Source organism: Arachis duranensis, chromosome 7, assembly GCF_000817695.3.
Source record: "Arachis duranensis cultivar V14167 chromosome 7, aradu.V14167.gnm2.J7QH, whole genome shotgun sequence".
NCBI classification, from domain to species: Eukaryota; Viridiplantae; Streptophyta; class Magnoliopsida; order Fabales; family Fabaceae; genus Arachis; species Arachis duranensis.
The window spans coordinates 2,518,339-2,541,191 of NC_029778.3; the positions used below are offsets into that span (position 1 = coordinate 2,518,339).

Consider the following 22,853-nt stretch of genomic DNA (forward strand, 5'->3'; position numbering starts at 1 on the left):
TGCTGCTCTTTTGGCAGCTCCGCTTTCAAAATGGCGCATCACGATTATATCAGAGTAACCTTCAACTGTTCTTATCGTATCTGTTCAAGATGTAGAGTGACATTAGAAATCAAAATTTAGATAGAATGATGAACACATAAAGCAACTCAACATTGTTAATTTAAAGGCAGACTCGCCTTCAAGCGTCTCTCCCTTAGCCGCGGAGGAAAACTCCCTTGCATTTTCAGTTGTGAGAACTTCCCCACCTAACCTTTTCATTGCAGATTCAAATGAAAGCCTAGTTCTTGTTGATGGCTCATAGAACAAGGTAGCCATGAGATATCCCTTTAGGATTTGGCTCCTTTCAATATTCTCCATGTTCCTTGCAACTTCAAATATGGCACCAAGTGTATCTCTATCAAATTGCTGAGCTTCAATCACATAATCAAGCTGAAACTTTTGCCCCACAGAGAAGGATGGCACTCTTTCAACTTGAGCAACCCGGCACAGGAACTCATCACCTTTGTGCAAAAGTTTTAATTTTTCTGATGATTCCGGACCCCCAAATGACCTTAACTTCAGATGATCAAATGGCTGAGAGCTCAAATAATTTGCAGCCATTTTGGGAGGAGCCGTTCCCATATGCATGCAGCATGAGGATAACAATGAAGTAGCAGCCATTTTTGCTCTATAGAAAGTTTCTTCAATGAACTATAGATCTTTATACAATCAGAACACAAAGACAAAGACAACAACACAAAACAATTAATAGAACACGAAAAAGTTTCCAAATTCCTTATTGTATTCTTGTTAGTATAGCTAGAAAAAAAAAGGGTCATGAAAGCAACATGAAGTTCATTAAAAAAACAGAAGCAAAAGCAAAAGTGAACAAAAGAACCTTTTTTTAATGCAAAAAGTGAGATAAAAGAGGAATCACCTTAGTGTAATAAAGGTATATGCTTGCAAACTACGCTTTTGTGGAGACGGCAGAATACAGAACCGAAAGATTACTGAATACTAGAAGCTGAAAACAAAAACAGAGGAAGTGTGGTCAATTAAACATAGATATTGGGGAGATAACAAGAAAAAGCATTGAGAATGAAACAGAGGAGTAAGAGTAGATACTTAGAAGTTGGTTTGAGTGTTAGGAAGGAAGATAACGGCTACGAAGAGCAGCAGTGTTTGCATCTTCCATGAAATGGTGTGTAAATATGTGTATATATATAGTGGGCACTTACACAAAAAGAAACTTTATTAATGGGCCAAATTTTGTTATGTCTTTTCTCTTTCTTTTGGGCCATTCCAATTTTCAATTTTTTTTAAGGTTTAATTATTCGATTGTTCCTTATAATTTCACAAAATTTTTAATTAGGTCTTTATATTTTTTTTAATTGAATTTTTGTACTAAATTTTTTTTTTAATTAAGTTCCTATACCTTTTTTTTTATTTGAGTTCATATACCAATTTTTTTTAGTTGGATCCCTATACAATTAAGCCAATTACTACTAAGAATAATCTAGTTGAAAAAAAATTTGGTACAAGGACCCAATTAAAAGAAAAAAAAGTATAGGGACCTAATTAAAAATTTTGCAAAACTATAGGAATCAACAGAGTAATTAAATTTTTTTTAATTGTGATTAAAGTTTCACCGTTTGTTTAAATAAAAATCGAAGATTTTTAAATATTGTTTTTTTATATACAATCATTTAATTTATTAGTAAGTGACAAAATTTTAAATAAAATTAATATTTATGATGGATTAATTTTTAATTTATTGGTCTAAAAAATACCATAAAAAACATAAAAACAATTTAATTTTAAAAGATTACTCACATAAAAATATTTTTATATAAATTAATAATTAATAATTATTAAATAATAGAACATATTTGATTAAATTTATTGATATTATGATATAATAAGTATCCACATCTTAATTATCTTATATCTTCTTAGGTTTTCTCTTTGGTGACTTAATATTTGTTATTGTTGATATTATTCATAAGTATATTATTAATAACATTAACTATTACTGTTTTTTTTTTTTCAAAGAGACTCAAATCCACGACTTCTAGTTGAATATGGGGAGACCATGTCATTTGATTTATAACTGCTTAGCAAATGTTCTTAAGGTTAATATTACATAATAGAAGAGAAAAAATATTTCAAATACAATAATAAGTTGAAAAAGAGAATGCATTTAATATATGCTTATTTTGTGGATTCTACAACTATGACTGGTCATGCTAACTCATCACTAGTCACTAACCTTAAGCTTATTACCAAAAAAATAATATGGATTGATACTACATACTACTACTACTACTCACTACTAATGACTCATCAATTTTATGAACTTCACTAATTAATTAAATTTGTCTCTACCTATCTAGAATTTGATGATATGATGAGCCTAGCTAGCTAGCTATAATAATAACATTAAATTAATTAAATGAAACACTAACAAAATTGAATTAACTTTGTGATGATGATGATCTTCTCAATGTCATCTCATGCATCATTATTGTTACTGCTTTGATGATGATGTGTTGAATTTCCAATGATGGAAGATATGGCAGCAACAAGAGCTGAAGTGAAATTAGGGTCAGCAGTGATAGCAGCAGTGGCAGCATTTATTGTATCAGCAAAAGATGAACCTGTTGTTGTGTCAATTGATCCTTGTAATCCTGAAATAATCTTGCTTTGATCACCATTAAGAACATGTCCAAACATGTTTGGAGCTGACATAAATTTCTGAGCCAAAAGGGGTGTTAAGAGACTAAGTTGTTGGCTTTGATTATTAGGCAAATCCCTTAAAGAATTTGGGTTATAGTTGTTATTATTGTTATTATTATTTGTGGCGGTTTGAGTTAGGTCCAAAGTTATGGTTGGAAATGGAGCTGAAGCTGAGAGTGTAGCCATGTTTTGAGAGCAAGGAAGGGTGGCGCTTTCGAGTATGGTGGGGTTGATGAGGCCGTCGGCGCTTGGCATCGAACCGGAGAGGAGCATGGAGGCGGCGGCAGAGGTGGTTGAGGCCATTGCCTTGGCAGTTGGAGGGAGTGGATGGTTGTGTTGGCCTTCATATGTTGTTATCAACACACTTCTATCTTCAGCACACCTTTGTACCTATCATCAAATCATACTTAATTTCTACTATACTTAATACTTTAAGCAACACTACTTTTGATTGTATACCTCTAGTTTTTATTACGGATAAAATATATTTTTTGTTCCTAAAATTTTATTTAAAAAAATTTAGAACCAATTTAATAATAATTACATAAAAACAACCTTTAACACAAGTAAATCAAATATAATTATCATGCATTATTATTGGATTGGTTTTAAATCTTTTTAAAATTTAGCTATCGAAAATATATTTGATACAAATCTAAAATTTTTGAGACAAAATTAAAACAAAATAAAACTTAGGAATATTTTTAAAATTTTTACCAAATTTTCTGAACAAAAAATATAATTTATTTTATTATTATTTTCTATTTTTTTCATAAAATTTTAAAAATATAAAAAAATATAAACTATTTTTAAATATAACATTTGATTTGTGTTTTTATTTTCTATTTCTTTCAAGATTTTGTTAAGAAAGAAATGAAAATAGGGAAGCAAAAAGAGAAAACAATTTTAATTTTTTTCTTTCACAAAATCTAAAAGTAAAAGACATTAAAAATGATTTAAAAAAATGCAAACTAAAAGTAGAAAACTTTTGAAATATTTGAGAGTGTATAGTACTTGTTTGCGAACAGGACAACCAGTACTCATAGTGCAACGATAATAAGCTCGCGGACATGGATTTCCTTTTGCCATTTTCTGTCCATACTTTCGCCATTGGCATCCATCGGCAATCTGCATAAACAAAAAAATACTGTAAATACATAATTAATTAAGAACAATTTGAATTTTGATGGAAACTCAGGTGCGATTAATAGTTAATTTCATGTGAAGTTGATAGTTAAGAGTCGTAAATTATAATTTAGTTAAAGGATAAAGTATATTTTTTATTCTTGAAGTTTGATAAAAGTTTTAAAAATACCTCTAAATTTTATTTTGTTTCAATTTTGTCCCAAAATTTTTCGATTTGTATCAAATATACCCCTAACGATTAATTTTTAAAAAGATTAAGATCAATTCAATAACAATTTCATAAGAACAATTCTCAACACAAACAAATCAAATATAATTTTTATCTATTATTCTTATATTGGTCTTAAATTTTTTAAAAATTTAGCCGTCGAGAATTATATTTGATGCAAATCGAAAATTTTTAGGATAAAATTGAAATAAAATAAAATTTATGGGTATTTTTAAAATTTTTGCCAAATTTTAAAAACAAAAAGTATATTTCACCTTTTAATTAAATGTGTCAAATTATTTAATGATTCTTAGTTATTAATTTCAAAAGTGCGTAGATGAATAGTATTATTAAGTATTTATTAAAATAGTTTCGATTTCAAGACATGCAAAATAAAATATTAAATCTAAGAATTATTATATATGGTTGGTTACCATGGAAGATTCTGATCTTGCTCGAACTGATACACGTGCCTTCTTGATCATAGACATGGTTTCAGAAGCTTGATCAACATCCCTGAAAGAATTCAACCTCGTTGAAACCTTGTTAGAGAGCCAACCGGATAATCCTTCATCAGTAACCATTGTTGTGTTTCTCTCTCTGTTTCCACCATCAACTTTATTATTATTATTATTACTATTATTGTCTTTCTCCAAAACAATATTATTATTATTATTATTATTATTATTATTATTATTATTATTATTATTATTATTATTATTATTGCAGTGTTCCATCAATTCAACCATGCTTTTGCTTTCTCCTCTTCCAAGTTTGATATCTGAAGATTGTTGAGAAGGATCATTATCCTTTTCACCAAAGCCAGCAACACCCATGTCTAGGAATGTTCTTGCCACCATATCTTCCTTCTTACTTTTGTCCTCTATGTCTTGCTTCATCTATAACACAATCAAATAAAACCACATGCTTTAGTTTTTTTTTTCTCAATTAATTTTCTTTCCTATGTTAAAACTTCCAACTACTTTAAAATCCATGTGCAATTCTCTTTATTAACTAAAATTATAAGTTTAAATTTAAAAAATAATTTCATTGAAAAAGTATTAATCAACAATTATATTATATTACATGTACAAAAAAAAAAGTTATTACCGAATCAGTTATTTACACAAAATATAAATTAAATAATACATAAATTTATATATAAATATATAATAATTAATTTCATAGTTAATTTTTAGTATGCACGTGGTATTTTTATAAAACAATTATTAAAAAAGAAAATTAACATTTGACTTTATATATATTTTAATTGAATAATACTACATGTATATTAAAATTAATTATTAAAGTCAGTTACTAATATAAAATACATGTTAAAATATAAATAACATTAAAAATAAATTAAACACACATATCTTTATACATAAATACATTAATAATTGATTTTAGTTTAGGAATAGCATTTTTTATTCTATTTACATTCGTTAAACTAAATCTGTGAGAGTGGTGCACTAGTTGTGGCACTTTCATTTTGGTTGATAATATACAAAATTAATTGCACTACTATATATTGATATGTCTTTATTTGATTTCGGATTAAGTAAAAACTAAAAAGTATTAGAGAAATTATTTGTAATTACCGCATGATTTTGATCCCTTTGCTGCATGAGGTTGATAAGTTGCATGTGTAAGGTGTTATAGTTATTGTTAAGTTCTTCAATAAGATCTCTCAATCTTTGATTTTCAGCATTCACGTGTTGCAATTCTGCTAGCAATCCTAACTACAAGAAAATAACAATAAATTAAATTAGTCTTAAAAATTATGTTATTAAAATTAATAATTAAGAACACACACAAATAACTAATAAACGTACATCATTACTCTTCTTGTCATCCATAGTTTCTGATGGTTCCATTGATGAGCTATTGCTATCTGTGTTCTTCATACGAAGATCTAAGCTAGTCTACACAATTATATATAAAAAATATTAAAACAATATATAGATAATTAATAGAGGGGAAAAAAATTTAATTTTCTTACATCTACATGAAGCTCCATAGAACTGTGCACCATTTCATCATGATCATGATCATTATTATCATTATCATCTTGGATATTGTCATGGATGTTGTTGTTATCATTTTTGTTCTTGTTCTCAGCGAAGAAATCCATCTCATCAATGACCTGATGATGGTGATGATGATGATGATGTAGGTCAGTGAAGGAAGAATGTGGATGATCATGATCATGATGATGATAATGATGATGATGACTAGACTTATCCATCATGTCAATGCCATCATCATTATCATTATTCCATGCGGTTTCCATGTTGATCATATAAATAGGCTTAGACCCTTTTATTGAATTTTGATGAACCAATAATATATGTGTAAAAGAAGATCATAGAAGAGATGAAAGAAGAGAGATTTGGTGTCAAATGATTTTGAGTATGGTTTTGTGGACAAAGACAGTGGTTGGATGAGTATCAAAGAAGAGTCATGTAGTTAGTTTGTTTTTGTTTTTTTTGTTATTTCTAACAAAAGAAGAGAGAATGGAGAAACATTAGAGAGAGAAGGGTGTGATAAGTACAAGTCAGAGACAGAGAGTTTTGCAATGGACTCGGCAACAAAAAGGGTTTTGACTAAGACCAATTTGTTATTTGATCTAAACTTAATTGTATTACTTTTTTTTTTCAGATTTGAGAAGTTGAGGTAAGATCGTGCGTAAGTGTCCAAATGGCACTTTTCTATAGGCTTACAAAGGGAAAATAATAATGATAATGATGAATTAATAATAAAATTAATAATATGTGTAATAATTAGAAAATTGAAGACAGTTGTTTGAGGAAGTCAAATAAGATTACTAGATTAGTATCCACCACACATTCACACACAATAAGATTTGAAGAAATTTCCCATTTTTCTTCTTTTTCACATTTTTATAAGATTTTCTTCTCTCTTTTATAATTTTTTATAATGGGTGTGTTGAATTGACTAATCTGAGATTGATAGATCCATGTCTACCATTAGGAAAACAGTATGCATACATCATGGACTACAAACAATACTTGAATTTCTTGGCTTGGTTTTTAGTTGGCTTTGCAGATCATATATGATCCCATTAATTATTTGATGTTCAACGAAGCATGTGATGGTATCTTCACATAAATCTGCTCAACCAAGAATTCCTTATTTACATTATATTGCACGTTTTTTAGGGTTCACAATTGTCACGATTCTATTAAATGAACAACGAGCCACGGAAATGTGTGAAGTAAAAACAATTATCCTAAGCGCAACTTTGTTGTTCAATAATCCACAAGTTACTACTAACAACGGAATGATTAAAAAGTAAAAACGAATGATTTCAGCATGAAACAACACAAATATGATGGACTGATTGTTAAGTATGAATAATATGATACAATATAAATCGTTAAGAGGCGAATTTTACAAGTTGGCCATCAACATGGCTCTTATTTTGGCTCTAAGCTCATCAGAGACCTCAGTTGTTTCTGGAGATTGGGATGGTACCCTTGCAACAGAAGCCTCCCTGCTATCACTTCCAACCTCTTTGGCTTTTGACTTGTCTGATTTCGCTACTATCTCCCCTTCCTCAAGGTCCCTTTCCTTTTCTGCATGATATCTGCTCCTATGCTTTACATTTCTGCTTCTATGCCTTTGCTCATCATCGTCTGATGAACTGTAATGCTTATTCCGATGCCGAGAACGTCTATGTTCGTTGTCTGACGTGTTATTCTCTTTGTGCCGTTGCCGGGACGAACGATACTTATCATCATCGGAGCTATCTTTTTTATGATGATGCCTCGAGTGGTGATCCTCTTCGTCGGAGGAGCTGTCATCCTTATGCCTTTTGTGGGAATACCTGTCTTTGGAGGAGGAATGTTTTCTCTTGTGCTTGTGCTTGTGCCTGTCGTGGCTGCTGTGTGAAGATCGATGAGATCGATGCTTTTTTCTCGATTGTTTGTGATCCCTTTTGTCTTCTGTGTTTTCTTCCTCCTCCTCCTCCTCCTCCTCCTCCACTTCCTGTTTTCCAGATCTTGACCGGTACTTCCGTTTGGATTTCTGCTGCTCGTTATTATCAACGGCGAGTTTTTCCTTGGACTTGTGACTTGTATCAGAATTATCAACAGAATGCTTCTCCTCAGACTTTTGACTTCTATCTGAATTATCAACATCAAATGGAACAGAACTTCCTTCCCTTTCTTTACCCACAAGACTCCCAGCCTCAGCATCAGAACCTGAAAGTCCAGAGCCTGGGGGATCAACTGATAACCCCCGAGTGGTCTCACTTTTAACTGGAGCAACTCCATTTTTTAACATGGCTGCAAACATTTTTGCTCGTTTCAATCTATCAGCCTTCAGCTTCTCCTCTTTGGTCATATGTGCTTCAGAGGAGTCCGCCTCCCGCGCTGCTGCAATAGCTACTGTTTCAGCAATAGCCCGGGCAGAACCACTTATGTCTACCTTCAGATTTGAACTTTCAACCAATCGCTGGAGTTGAGATGAATACAAGCTCCCAGTGCTGGACAAATGGCCACCATCACTTCCAAGACCTTGGCCATTACCGCTTGATGTCTTGCTGAAGAGTTCTAAATTTGGTTTTTTAATACCCCTAGTGGCAGCCTGAAGAATAGCTGCTGCTGCTGTTGCATTCACGCTTACTACATTTTGAGACTGATTGTCTTGAGGAATCTGATCTTGATCATCCTTCTTTGACTTGCTGCCAACAATCATCTTGAACTTCTCCTTCCGGTCCTTATCACATGGTAGATCAGAACCCAGGGATCCACATGAATGTTTATCACTTTCTTCGCGTACAGTGTTTCTTTCACCTGCACGACCTGCTGAATTCTGCTTTTGGGAGACCTTGCCTGATAACTTAGACTGCAAACAATTAGAAAGCCCAGTAAGTTGAAGCTCAAAATTCAAATTAAAAACATAATAAAATAAACTAAATGGAAGCATCCAAAAAAATTAAAGGAATGTACTCACTGCCTGAGTTTCTTCTGAAACCCATTACTGAAAAATTTTGAATTTAGTGCCCAACGGAAACTCACAAATTACAAACAGAAAAGAAACCATGACTGTCTCGGAGATTCGTATCACAATGACATGCCATGTCATTAGATGAGCCTTGCTCATTCATGTCATAAACATGCAAATAAGTCCAAGTAAAAGGCATATATTTATATAGTATAAAAAGAATAATCAGAATAACCAATGTTAGGGCAATGCTGATGATCTTTTGTTCTTATTTTTTTTTATTTTTATTTCAGTAGGATGCAGGAGGGCTTTTAACATAAAACAGATAAATTAGAGGAAAAACTAATGGATCCGAGAAACACACCTCTTCAGTAGTTTGAAGAACTTTCAAATAGTATGTATGATATCGATTTGACGGCACAAGGAATGGGAACCTTCCATGAGCACGGTCCTGTTCAGCAAGAACGGCCTCAAACTGTTTGCCATTATTTACGATGAACTCAGCTATCTTCTCAATAGCTCTCTTTAAGTCAGATGGTGGTTCCACGATAGGGAGACTAATCTTAGTTGTATTAGGAACAGGAGTATGTGACTTGTCCGCTGCATTAGTCACTGAATCTGAGGCATCACTTGTCTTTTCCTTAGATGCAGCTACTGCCTTGACATTGCTGATAGAATGATTGCGCTTTATGACGGGAACTTTTTCTTTCAAAGAGGATACTGGATTTTTAGAGATGCTTCCATCCTTCTTTGCTGCATCTGAAGAAGATTCTGCTTGCTCTGTTTCCATGGAAGCATTATTAGCAGCACCAACAGAATCCTCACACACCTTTCTCTCTACTTCCTGAGTATTCTCGTTTGTACCCTCCTCATCCTCTCCAGATCCATATACAGATCCAAGCAAGGATAATGCACCACCTGTTTGATCAAGACCCTGACTTCTATTCTTGTCCATAGATGAATTTCCATTATTGTCAATTGTCAGAAGTTCTTGATGATCAACAAGATACCTAAAGTATGAATGAAGACGATGATCAGGCATGAGGAACCCAAATGTAGGATTATCTCCTTGTTTCACTCGAAGAACAATCTCTGACTGGCTTCCATGTTTGCTGACAAACATTGCAGTCCTTGAAATAATCTGATGGACCTTCTCATTTGGAGGCTGGGGGAAAAAAGAAGAGAAAAAAAGAATATTCATCAATAAATTTTAATTACAGATTAGTATAACTCTGGATTTAAAAGGGTCATGCCAAGCAGGAATATTTATAAAGATCTGAGTAAACAGACACAAGATAACCTCACATATACTTGGATAATCATAAAGATCAAGAAACACAACTTTATGTAGAAATGTTTTCATCCCATTGCTCTCAACAGGTAAAGAACCAACGTATTTATATCATCCTAATCCCACCTGCACGACCCCTTGTCATGACATCAAAAGGAATCAAGGTGCCTGTGAATGGCTACCTTGAGTCAAAAGAACTCCATTTATGCTCCGAGCATCTGAAACTTAGACATTGTAAGCCTTAGAATAACATATGTACCCTAGACAGTTATCACCTAATCACATTGGTTAAAAAAAAGAAACAAGAAAGGTCAATTAAATGTTAAACATTTGAAAATCACATGAAGAAAATTTTTATGACGAAGGTCACTCACCAGGTTATTGAGCAAGTTCTCTGGCACTGGGAATTGAGGATGAAAACCAGTCTCAGTGTCATCGTCCTTTATCACAGCGGACTCGTTGGGATTCTCATATGAAAATGCAACAGCATGAAAGCCAGCTGAATTCCCAGCTTCTAAATCAGCATCTGAACAAATAAAGAAAGATGAAATCCATAATCAGAACTAATATGATTCTCAATTACAACAAAGTCATCCACCTCCAAGAGTAACGGCACTAACACCGAAGAAGCTGAGGGTAAATGGAAGCCAGGTGAAAACATCCTTACTTGTATTCGGACACAGGAACCGTAGCAAATAACATTCCATCCTGCAAATATGGAGACTGTTGTTGCACAAACAAGAAACACTGTACAAAGCCTAAAGGTGGAAGTTGCACAAAACAACAACCCACCATCCCCTATTTGCGTGAACTAAATGTCATGCATGTATAAGAAACCCAAATATATCAATCTGTCCAAAACATAACAAATTGAACAAACTTCGTTAACCTTATTAGCTTCAAGTTTATGTCGGAGTGTAATAACAGAAAACTATTCACGATTCATTAAAACCTTCCACTATATTTTATATTCAACTCGCACAAAAAGAAAATTCCAGTTTCTCTCCAAACACCAACACGGAAATCACGATTTTAAAATGAAGTGGAAAAAAAAACGTATAATAACAGAAACTCATAGGTGACACATCCCATTCAAGCAATTTCAGCTCAAAGCATAGAATCATCATTAATAAACAGAACTGAATCATGAAATTAAGAGAGAAAAAACTAAAATAAATAAATCAAACAGAGGCATTATTATATGTATATGTATATACCTGGCGCTTGATCTTGATCTTCGGAGGAAGACGAAGGGAGATCGAGGTAGCGTTCGTAATCGAGGTCAGCTTCGAGAGACGGCGGAGGAGGGCGGCGCTTGGGGCGCGGCGGAAGAGGACCGGAGAGGAGGTGGCGGACGTCGTAGCGATCGATGGAGAGAGAGTTCCAGTCAACCAGAGCCTCCGGCGAGTTGGCAAACGCCGCCATGGCGTCGTCGTCGAAGAACATGGCGTGGCGGCCAACTACTTCCAGATCCATCGATTCTACACCGTACGATTGGGTTTAATGATGAACTCAGAATAATGGAGATTGAATTGGATTGGAATTTTGAGTTTCGGTGTGTTGCAATGGTTATTATGATTGCGAATGCGATGATGAATGAATGAATCCTTTCAATTAATTTTGGTGAGAAGGGAAAAGGTAAATGAAGTAAAGAATGATCAGGGGATCAATTTTCTTTTTTTGTCGTAGTAGTGCCCTAACCTTTATGGGCCAAGCCCAATTCAAGATATGATCATTTTGGGCCTTTACCGATTCAAAATTTATTTCTATTAATACACACAAAAGAAAACAATTTTCATTATGGAAGGAAAACATCTTAAAAAAAACACACAGATTTTACATAGGCATCAAGAGGGAAAAAAAAAACACACACACACACACAAGTCTATCATGTTATATATCCTTGAAACCAATAGTATACTATAAAAGTTGGTAAAAATATACTGAAAATAACTCTCATGTATCTTCATAATTAAAGTGGGACGCACTTTTATTGTAAATACACCTTAAAATGTGTTTGACTTGTATTTATGTGATTTTTCAAATTATCTTTTATTGTTTATAAAACAAATGAGCAAAAGTATATAATGGTTGATATGTATAGAAGTTATGTCTTGTTTCTTCGAATAGAACGACAAAAAGATCAAGCAAAATTTATAATTGATAAATGCTAAATAACAAATAAGATAAATTTGAGCTGTTCATTTTTTGTTTTATTAATATTACCGTAATTTAGTTTAGTGGAAGAAACACTCCAATTTGATATGCATCATCACCGTAATTTAGTTCTGGCTAAAATTTCTTAGCGGAAGAAGCACTCCAATTAGATATGCATCATCACGTTAATCTGCAGCTAGACATTTAGTAGAAATACTTTGGTAATACTAGAGAAATTAAAAAAAAAACTTTAAATTTGTCCTATTTAACATTTATTACTTATAATTAAATAAGATAAAATTTAACTATTTTTTTATTTATCTCTCAAACATTTCCAACTAAATTATGTGTGTGAATAATAGATGTTGATGTATGTATAGATTAGGATTATTTAGGAACAAACTCGAATAAAAACCAATAAAAATAATTGGGAGAATGATATCTTTACTTTATACACGCCCTTTTTTTTATTGACTAAGCTAGGTGAATGACAACTAACAAATAGTTTCGTCGCCCATAATTGGAGGGAAAAAGAAAAAGAATGAGGGTTACAATATGAGAAAGAAACCAAACTATAATGTAAGGAATGAATGACCAAATAATCTGATGACTGCTGACCACCACTGAAGTTGAATAAGTTGATAGAATCCAATGCTGAAATGGTGCAGAAAGCAAGGACATCACAAAATGCAGGAGTAACATCAGTTTCCCAAACCAACTGGTGAAAGACAATGCTTGTTATTGAAAGGGGAATTTGTTGTACTCTTCCTCCTTGAAAGCTCCTTCTCTTCTTGTTCATCCTGTTGAGAGTCTCTCATATACATTCGACCGGCTACAGTGGTTGCGACATCCTTGTGTTCCATCTTTGGGTGTTTCTTTTGTTTCTTAAACCTTAAGCTGCCTACTATACATATCAAGTGTGACATATCAACCTAGGTGAGGATGAAGACAAGTCATACAGAAACAGAAACCGTGGCTGTTGAAGGAGTTTGGGATTTCTTCTTTACAAGTTCAATGGTCGATCGGAGGTATTTATCTTGATCACTCAAACCTGACTTGGCAGTTTCAATCAGGTTAAGGCAAACGGACAATAATTCATCATTTACCTGCCAATGACGAAGAAAGAAACCATTATTAGTAATCCAACCATCCACAATCCATGAAGGGACAGAGAAACTGAACTTCTGAGCCGTGTAACAAACATGCAGGGACAAGGACATTCCATTTTCTAAAGGAGGTATTTTTTAAAAGAACAAGCAAATAATATTTGGCTTAAGAGGTGGAAGATCCGTGTGAAATTTGCCTGGTTAGTTGTTCCAAATTAGGATATAGTTTGTTAAGAGTTTATAATGCAATCCTCCCTTTTCCTTCTTAATTTTCAGTTTTACAAATGAATAATGATGGGATCCAATAGAACTTTAAACATGAAGTTGAGTTAAAATTACAACACGGTCTACCATGAAAGATGATACAATGCAATTGCAAGCTTCAAGTGCCATTGCTCCACGTGCGGCCTTCATTTTCAGCATAGTAACTACCAATTAACATTAGTCTATAAATCAGAACAAATATCAATTAAGTAAAAATGGTATACCCGTGAAGGTTCTTGTTGAATGGCACAAAGCAGGTTCTCAAGAACAAGCTTAGTCAAAGAAACAAGTTCTTGCTTATAAGAAGAATCCCCACAGAATAACAGGTCATTGCCTGGAATCTGGAAACAATATAAAAATGGATTCACTTTTGCATTTGGAATTAAGATACAGAGCAAAAACGCTACAAACTGGTCAAGAAGACTCTGGACTCCAGTCTATGAAACCATTGATCTTTGCAATGGATATGTCCAGTATAAATAAATATATAAGGAGGGTATGATGTTCTGTCACCTTTTACAGAATAAATGTAAAAATACAAAAGTTTCTTTTAGTCATAAAAACACATGTACTGAATTGAACGGAATGCCATACCTGTGTATCTACATGATATGGTAGAGACTTCTGTGCTAAAGACGTCAACAACAATAAGATTGAAGAAAAAATTTGTGTCTTCATTTTTGGTTCAAACCTGCCGATATTTCAAATAATCCATCAAGGAAAGATAGATGTTATATTCCAAAAGGAAAAAAAAAGGGGATAGAGGTTTCAATAATGATAAATTCCAAAAGAAAACTTACCATGAGTGTGAGCTGATCAATGAAAACAAGTTATTTGGGAAGTGGGTGCCTGCTTTGCTAAGATTACCTTCAATGAAGTTAAGAAAATCATTTATCAAAACAAATATATGAGGAAGGGATATAAAGAATTTGAAGTTTCCCGGTAAAACACTGAAAAATAATAATATCAACAACCTGGAACCATAACTAAGAAGCCACAGAGCTTTCTAATTGATGAGACTAGTCCTTCAACTTCAGCTGGGGTTTGCAAGCCTAAAAATCAAGCAAATTAACAAGCAGATGTATTTATTGTGGTGTTGGGAGTACAGAAAATAAATCTTCTAGAGAGAAGGTACAGTTAGTGGCACAAGCAATGTAAATTCACCACTTCACTTAAAAACTAAGCAGCCAAACGTAAGATACAGATTCTTAAATCTATCGATCTCAGAAAACAATGATGACTTGGTCTTCATCTATAGCATATTGTGATTTGTAAAATTGTAAGAGTCAATGTTATATTAATTATTCCCAAGAGCTATTGCTTAGGAAATTATATGCAAGAAGGAATGAGTTTTCTTCCTTATACAAGTTTTAAGCAGTAACATCCACCATTATATACAATAAGGACAATGACCCCAAAATACAACCATAACCAAGGAATTGCTATATTTGCTTTCCATTTCAGTTTATGTACTGATTAACTCTCAAGTAAAATAACTGATAATTATTGATAACTGGGACAAGTAATAAATGAATAGAACATTGTAATACTCTACATGGTTTACAAATAAACTAACCATCCGTGATATTTAAGGTCTGCAAACAGCCAACTGCCGAATCAATCAATCCATCAGAATGAGAAACCAAGCCAACTAAGAATGCAACCTGACAAATTAATAGGATGAATCCATGACATGTATGGATGTAGCAGAAAAAACACACAATATTGATGTGCCAAAAACTGAATATCAACCTCGGCAGTCTCTAGGAAAAGATCAAATTGCTTTCTTTGAGCAGAAATAGAAGGTATTGTGATTTCACTAAATGTAATGCAGGCTTTGACCAAACTCAAGTGTTTCTTAGCACATTTCAAAGCTTGAATTGCTAAGGAATTGCTGGAATGAACAAGGGTTTCCTGCAAGTATGAATAATGCTATGTCATTACAAAGATTAACATGAACGGATAGAGGAATGGAGTGGTCGATTATCCTATGACATGTGTAATCTTTTTAATTAAAAAGTATCGGATTAATCAAACAACTGAGACAAAAACAGGAAACCTTTAGTTCATTAAATCTACCAAAAGCTCCTCGGCAATCAACTAGAAAAGCTAACTGGTGTTCCATCTCTGCCCCATAATCTACCTAGTGGTAGAAAACAATTTGCCAACAATTCATAATCATGACAATGCCATTATCACAACTAAATAAAATTAGCATATAGGCAATTGATAAGTAAACGAAAAAAGTTACCATGTGCACAAAGCGGGATATCGAATGTGCCACTTGGCTATCACCATCTTTCACATTCTTTGCTTCAATGTTATCATGTAAAGTTCGAGAAATTTCAAAAAGTAGCTGTATGCACAATGGATCCCTAATATGATCGTTCCTGCTTAACGGATAATGATATATAATTCCCAAGCAAAATGAAGTCTTAAAACATTACACTCCTAAACAGTAGACAGAATCCAGTAAGATGATGCTGCAGCAGCAGCAAGGATGTCAAGAGAGAAAATATTTGAAAAAGCAAAAGAAAACTCTAAGATCTAATATCCCATGGAACTAAAAATTATGGGAGAGAGTTGACTTCTTGACCCCTTTAGAGAGAGGCCAACAATCGCAGGTGGTATCTTTGTCTAATACGCATAGAAATGGTACCTACCTTGTTGCCAGATTAAGGATGTGCAGAAAGACAGCATCTTGTGAGCTCCCAAACATTAAATCTAAGATCTCTGGAAAGTAATTCTACAAAATAGTAAACATCATCACATTTCTTTTTGCTCCTAATGTATTGAAGAATAGCATAGATTAACATACAAAGACAAAAAAAAGGATGATAAGACAAACAACATATGAGTAGGAATTTACCAGACACAATACATCCTCAAGACACTTAAAATGAGACAGAATCTTCCCCAAGAGAGATTGCAAGCTTGGCATTTCAGCTTCTGTCACTCCTTTATTCCGAGCACGCTGCGAAATGCCTTCCAAAATGGTATTCAGAAGATCACCCTGATATTAAGGAATTTATTTTAGATGAAAGCATTAACGTTCTTCTCAGTTATTAGAGACTGGAAAGTATATCAAGGATCAGAATAAACTGTTATCGAACCACAATTTAACCCATCAAAGATCAAAGCATTTAGCTACTCATCTGTTTGAACATGCGACAACAAGCTTCATCTCAAGGAACATGTTCAGTCCCTTGAAAATGGAATTAAGTGTCATTGTTTATTTTATCGTTACATATCATTTTTTAAATCAAATTCTAATAATCTATTCAACTGAAATATTTGTTAATACTTCTATAGATACTGTTGAGGAAGACTTGCTCCATTTTTGAAGCAATAACTACTAGCATGATGATTGTATTGATAATATATTAATTTTGAGACGCAAGTTGACTAAAGATTGACATTAGGATACCAAATAATATTGCTATATCGACTTATTATTAGAAGTATCATCTTCTCAGTAAGTCACTAACTCAAAGAAACCTCTTTTCTTTTATAAGAAAAAGAGGTTTTGTTAGAAAAGAAGAGAAGAGTGCAAAGGAGGATAAGGCATCCTTACAAAGAATCCATTTACCACATTATATAGAGAATGAACATCCGTCAGACTGTATACACACAAACTTACCAAGTGATTCTGAAGAATAAGATCAGCATAAGCATCTACAACCTTTAGGTACTCATCGAGGCTATCATACTGAGCAACAACCTGACATTGCAGCCAAAATAGATAAAATTAGAAAACTTGGAGTTGGAAGCAATGCCATATTGACCAAAGAATTCAACGCTAAGAAGCCTAATGTTTATAGAGTACAAGGTTAGTTGTTCCATGGTATAAGCTACTTCGACCTCCCCAGAGATCTGATGCAATTGCTCATTTTGTCTAGATTAAAAATAAAAATAAGGTTTATGATGGTATGACAAAAAGTTCAAAATTGATCGGATTTATGTAAATATCAGAAACAAGTCAAGAATTGAAAAATCCAGGTTATAGTAGCACATGAATGTTAGGTAAGAATACGTTATTGTTTAGCTTTCAATCTGCCACCTAGCATCGCCCCAACTGATGACCCTAACTTTTGGGGTCAATTCCTGAATTATCAGAGGTCCTTAGCAATATGTTCTCAAAAATCAAAATACAATAACATCTAAGCAAAAACACAATTTACAATAGTTGGGAAACAGAAGATAATAACTTGCCAGCCAAGTAGCCTGTTGATGGGATAAGGAATTAAGGATCTTGAATGAAGAGATGGAGATATAAAAATGGAATACATACAATTGCAAAGAAAGTAACAATGCAACTCCAAATAATGGAAGATGGACTAGTAATCTGTAATACCTGAATGATTTTATCTAACACAGCATTGACAAGGTCAACTGAGGTTTTCCTTTCATTTAGCCTGAACCCAAGCAATCTGTAATTCATATGCTGTATCACCAAAAAGAAGAACAATAAAACTGCATTTTGGAAAAAGCAAATCAAAGAAGACAGCTATAATATAGCAAATTACATTTTGATGTGTATCAAAAGTACTCAAGGCATGATAAACACTGCAAAATGTGTCATACCTGATCAAAGGAATAATCCTTGCTAAATTCAATTAGATGAAGCATCTGTAGAGCGTTTGAACTAACTATTTCAATAGGGAGTTCCTTCAGTAAATGATGCAGAACAACTGAAACACATGAAACACTCCCGAAATCCTGTTGATTCTTCATCAATCCCAGCTCTGCAAGAACTTCACTGACTTGTCCCTTAGGCAGAGTAAAGATATATTTAGATCACCATAAAACACAGGTTGAAGAAGGTTAAAAAGCAGGGCAAACAATCAGCAATTTTTTATTTTCCATTATAATAATGAGAAGAACCCTAATAATGTAGTTAATTTTATTAGCATAGGTAATTTCGGTTTCAAGAAGTTCCAACCAGCACAACCATTATGGGACCATGATCACATATAATATTGTAGAAAATAAGTACACTAATGGAAAGAAACTACATACATACCTGAGATAACCCATTAAATATATACTTCATAATATACTCAATGGTTGGTTCCATCAGACTAACTTGCAATTTTTTGTTGTGTTTAACATTTCCATGAGTGCTTTCATTTGCTGATAAAATTTTCATCAAAATGACTCTGATGTCATTCATACATGTTATAAGATAACCTGTCCCAGTTGGAGAAATAAAGAATTAAGTTTTTTGAAGATAATCACAAGAAAAAATTCTATAACAGCATTATAGATTAAACAGCAAAATGAGTAAACAAAATGATCCATGCATCCCACTGAGAATCCCACTGAGAACAACGTATAAGACAGAAAATAAATCTCAAGAAACCAACCAGATAGAGCATAGAATACAAACAACAGTACAGATTGTAAAGTAGAAATTGGTGCACAGCAGTAGAGGAATAATTTGTTAACTTACTCTAGAAATAACTATGAAAATAATGTTTTTACCACCAAACTGTTCACATTCTCTACAGCATTTTGAATGTGCAAATTACAGAAGAATACAAGAACTTTAAGAACAAAACCATTGGTATACTAGAAGCAATAAGCAAAAGGTGTTTGACACTGAGGTTTTGGGGGGTCATAGGTTGCCAGGGTAACAGTGTATATGATATACGTAAAAATATGCACCAGCAAACATATTAACCAAAATACCTATATCATGTGAAATAAGCTTCTGAGCACAGTGAGCCATATATAAACGACAATATGCAGATGCTACTGGATCCCCCAATCCTCTTATCATCATTACCAAGCGCCAAAGACTGTCTTCAGGTTGGTCAAGCAGAAATCGCCAGCAAGGCGATATTGCCAACTCCAGGTAACTAAAGTAAAATTCCCAAAACACGGTAAGCACTCAACAAAATTGAGGAGGAAACTTTAAGCCAAAATGTTGAATACAGAAATTTATTAATGCAAAGAAATAGTGCATAGAAAGAGAATAAGGTTTCTTCACAAGAAAAGGAAAACATGTAGGTCCTACAAGAAAAACTGAAAAAGAAGCATGACTACTGTTTTTTTTTTTTTTTGAAACTGGCTTTGCTTTAGCTTCCAACAGTGATGATGAAGACATTAGAATGAATAGATGGAATAAAACATTCAGAAACATACATCAACAAGACCTACAAAAAAAATCACGAAAAGAAACATAGAATACATTAAATACAGAGAAAAGGATAAGGACTTTACATGCGTGGAAGAAGCTCTTGCACAACACCAATTTTGTTGAACCAGTTATTGCAAGTTTCTTTAGCATCACTACAAATATCGCTTGCCTTAAAGTTTTCTGCACCATCAGTCAACAGATTTGGATAAACGATCGGATGCCAATACAAGTTTTGAAGCAACTATCAATTATCAAACACCATCAAGCTTATATGATGTATAAATTAGCTGCAACGAGAAAATAATTTTAACATTTGGAGACTTCTGAGGGCAGTTACTGTAACAACCCATTTATCAAGTTATCGATAATACATGGAGAACTTATGGCACATTTGAGTGAACTTTTGGCAAACAATTTTTATATAGGGGTTTCTCCTATAAGCAACAATCTTGTAGCAACAATTTTTATTTGCCTTCACTGTGGTTCACCATAAGCTACCCATTTGAGGGGTACAAAAGAGGGACAGATTCCAGATTGAAGATTCTCAACCACTATGATATTGGAAATGCCTAAGGAAACACTCTGGGTAAAACTAAATTGTGTGAGAGAGAGACTCAAATTAAGAAGAGACCTGCTAAGTTGCAGAGTAAGGCTCCATCTTCAGTAAACTCGGCTTTCCGCTTAATGCGTTGCCAAACCAATTCGCCAAGCATGTCCATGATATCTGTGACAAGGACAAAAAGTGTAGGATAAAACTCAGAAACGGACGTATCCATCAGAAGCTTAGCTGCCTGCAAACAGAACAATCAGTTTCAACTTTCAAGTTCATATAAACAACCCATATCAGGATAAGAAATAAAGAAAAATATTATTTCATCCCAAAATAAGAGAAATTATTTCAAATCCCCTCTTCCCCCAGCGGTCCCTTCTCACCCAAGCAAACTTACTATTATACATGATTTGGATTTTAATTAGGTAGCTTATCTCTGTCCGAGCCTCTTCTATTTATTTAACATATGGTTCAACAAAATTAAACAAGAATTTCCTTCTTATATGTAAACAAAATACTAGGTCTATAAAGGAAAAAATAAAACATAAAAACAGTAAGTATATGAATTTTTGAAAAAATCCTTCTATGCAATGCACAAACCCAAAAACAAGCATTGAAGGTAATTTTTATGCATTCTATAATAACAACCCAGAAACTGTTAAATGTATCAACATCTACCTTTATAGATAACTTTAAGGATGTTACACGATCTTCAGCTAGCCAAGAACGGTTAATTTCATCTTTGAGCTCATGTAACCGAGACACATACTCTTGCCAAGTAATCACCTTGACACCCTCATCAGCAAATTTTTGTGGATCGTCCAGTTCCTCCAAATGCATAATTGTTGAAGATTTCTCATGTGCTGAAAATCATGACATCACATAAATAAATAGAGACAAATACAATTTTTTTTAAAATAAATAAGTAAATAAAAGAAGGATAAACAATGTAATAGATATGGGCATACATTTTGCACTTCTCATTAGAAAATCAGGCATCTGTAATTAAAAGATAAATAATTAGCGATTATGATTAACTAAAAAAATAAAGGGTTACAGAACAAAAAGGAAACCATTTTGAAAAGCTTACCGAAGACATTGAAACCATTTTGGTGACAGGAAACCTCTGCATTAGTAATCTCCTGAAAGAGGTCCACTCCTTCGTTGGATGATGATCAACCGCATTGCTGAGGTTGTCAGGATCAGGAGATTCGACCTTTGCCTCATTATCAGTTCCTCTCAGTGGATCAAAGAAATCACTGTTACCACTTTCCACGACATCACCCTAAAAACAAGAAATCAAGAACATCAACACAACAACTAAGTACCGAGACCAATGCAAGTAACGGAAATTCCAAACACAATAAAAAAAAAAATCGAATCAACCTGAAAATCATAACATAGACAACTACTACTCAGAAATAAAAATTCACTAAGCATTTCAACAAATATTAACAAGTTCTCAAATGAAGTTACTTAACCAAATCCTCCCTGCATTTTGCTGTGTAGTTAAACATAACAAAAATCTCTATCTATAGAACACTTTCTCTCGCCAGATTTTGTTATGAAACTCACTAGGATCATATCACTAAGCTCAACATCATTGAAATCATTAACCTACACTAAACAGAAGCTAACAGAAAATAACTAGCTTAAACTGAAATACTAAGACATAATAATTTGCTTACGACTCAACAAAATCAAATCTATCAGCGTGATTCGTGGTATATCCGAAACAGTGAAGTGCTAGTGAAAGTTCAAAAGAGAAAGAGATAGTATAATTGAACCTGAGGGAGTGGCGGAGAGGGTGTAGCTGAGAGAGGGTGAGCATCGGCGCGTAGGCGAGGTAGAGCGTGAGATTCACGCTCGTCGGTGTAGTTGCGGGGCCTGAATTCCATCGAACGAAGGAACAAGAACTGAGCTGAGAGGTTTCACAGCGAAGACCGAAGTCGCCACCAAATATCGGCACTTTCTTTCCGGCGTTGCTTCCACAGTTGGTTAAGTCCTTTTTTTTAAATTGTTATTCAAAAATATTATTTCTATATCAATATTAGGAACTAAAATTAGTCACTATTAATTGAGTTAAATCTCAATTTCTCCCTGAAATTTGGCTCGAAACTCAGAATGACCCATAGAATTTCATTAGCCTCAATTAGAATCCGCAAATTTTTAATTGTGGCTCTAACTTGTCCTGCGATCATCTCCATTATCGAAAAGCTGATTTAGCTTATTGGAACCTCCTTATTAATTGTATTTTGTATTAATTTTTTTCTGGTATTGTTGCAGACCGCAAGAAAGAAATG

At 33.6% G+C, this 22,853-nt stretch overlaps 5 protein-coding genes across 13 annotated transcripts in view; all 5 read right to left on the reverse strand.

The window, feature by feature from the left end:
- The window catches only part of LOC107496350 (aspartate carbamoyltransferase 1, chloroplastic), a gene marked incomplete in the record, with an annotated part of 2,898 nt that extends 1,731 nt beyond the window's left edge, over nt 1–1,167 (reverse strand). Inside the window, 4 exon segments of the mRNA XM_016117582.3 lie at nt 1–80; nt 177–698; nt 917–1,003; nt 1,105–1,167. Coding sequence (XP_015973068.1) covers nt 1–80; nt 177–660 — 564 coding nt within the window.
- Nucleotides 1,168–2,304: 1,137 nt separating this feature from the next.
- Nucleotides 2,305–4,695, reverse strand: LOC127740705 (probable WRKY transcription factor 31). The gene is made up of 3 exons (XM_052252275.1): nt 4,504–4,695; nt 3,730–3,843; nt 2,305–3,105 (listed from the first exon to the last, which is right to left on the reverse strand). The coding sequence occupies exons 1-3, from the start codon at nt 4,651–4,653 to the stop codon at nt 2,491–2,493; spliced, it is 879 nt and encodes a 292-aa protein (XP_052108235.1). The 5' UTR covers nt 4,654–4,695; the 3' UTR covers nt 2,305–2,490.
- Nucleotides 4,696–4,776: 81 nt separating this feature from the next.
- On the reverse strand, nt 4,777–6,542 carry LOC107496306 (probable WRKY transcription factor 31; the record flags this gene model as incomplete). The annotated part of the gene is made up of 4 exons (XM_021127112.2): nt 6,072–6,542; nt 5,905–5,994; nt 5,671–5,811; nt 4,777–4,968 (listed from the first exon to the last, which is right to left on the reverse strand). Coding segments are annotated over exons 1-4 (723 nt in total), but the record flags the coding sequence as incomplete, so codon positions are not given.
- Nucleotides 6,543–7,398: 856 nt separating this feature from the next.
- Nucleotides 7,399–11,956, reverse strand: LOC107496341 (uncharacterized). Of its 8 annotated transcripts, none has more exons than XM_016117572.3 (5): nt 11,549–11,687; nt 10,999–11,039; nt 10,706–10,857; nt 9,405–10,205; nt 7,399–8,941 (listed from the first exon to the last, which is right to left on the reverse strand). In XM_016117572.3, the coding sequence occupies exons 2-5, from the start codon at nt 11,036–11,038 to the stop codon at nt 7,484–7,486; spliced, it is 2,451 nt and encodes an 816-aa protein (XP_015973058.1). In that variant the 5' UTR covers nt 11,039; nt 11,549–11,687; the 3' UTR covers nt 7,399–7,483. The 8 variants fall into 8 exon arrangements, with proteins under 8 accessions (XP_015973058.1, XP_020982761.1, XP_015973057.1 ...); XM_021127102.2 differs by having other exon boundaries at nt 10,999–11,182; nt 11,549–11,685; XM_016117571.3 differs by lacking the exon at nt 10,999–11,039 and having other exon boundaries at nt 11,549–11,956.
- Nucleotides 11,957–12,896: 940 nt separating this feature from the next.
- Nucleotides 12,897–22,576, reverse strand: LOC107496353 (uncharacterized). Of its 2 annotated transcripts, XM_016117583.3 has the most exons (23): nt 22,338–22,576; nt 21,641–21,835; nt 21,519–21,549; nt 21,229–21,413; nt 20,632–20,791; nt 20,084–20,180; nt 19,550–19,719; nt 18,882–19,048; nt 18,443–18,628; nt 18,213–18,302; nt 17,499–17,579; nt 16,728–16,871; nt 16,522–16,604; nt 16,110–16,248; nt 15,918–16,001; nt 15,611–15,772; nt 15,435–15,522; nt 14,833–14,910; nt 14,659–14,725; nt 14,453–14,549; nt 14,083–14,199; nt 13,946–14,002; nt 12,897–13,594 (listed from the first exon to the last, which is right to left on the reverse strand). In XM_016117583.3, the coding sequence occupies exons 1-23, from the start codon at nt 22,446–22,448 to the stop codon at nt 13,442–13,444; spliced, it is 2,742 nt and encodes a 913-aa protein (XP_015973069.1). In that variant the 5' UTR covers nt 22,449–22,576; the 3' UTR covers nt 12,897–13,441. The 2 variants fall into 2 exon arrangements, with proteins under 2 accessions (XP_015973069.1, XP_015973070.1); XM_016117584.3 differs by lacking the exons at nt 21,519–21,549; nt 22,338–22,576 and having other exon boundaries at nt 21,641–21,787.
- Nucleotides 22,577–22,853: the final 277 nt, after the last annotated feature.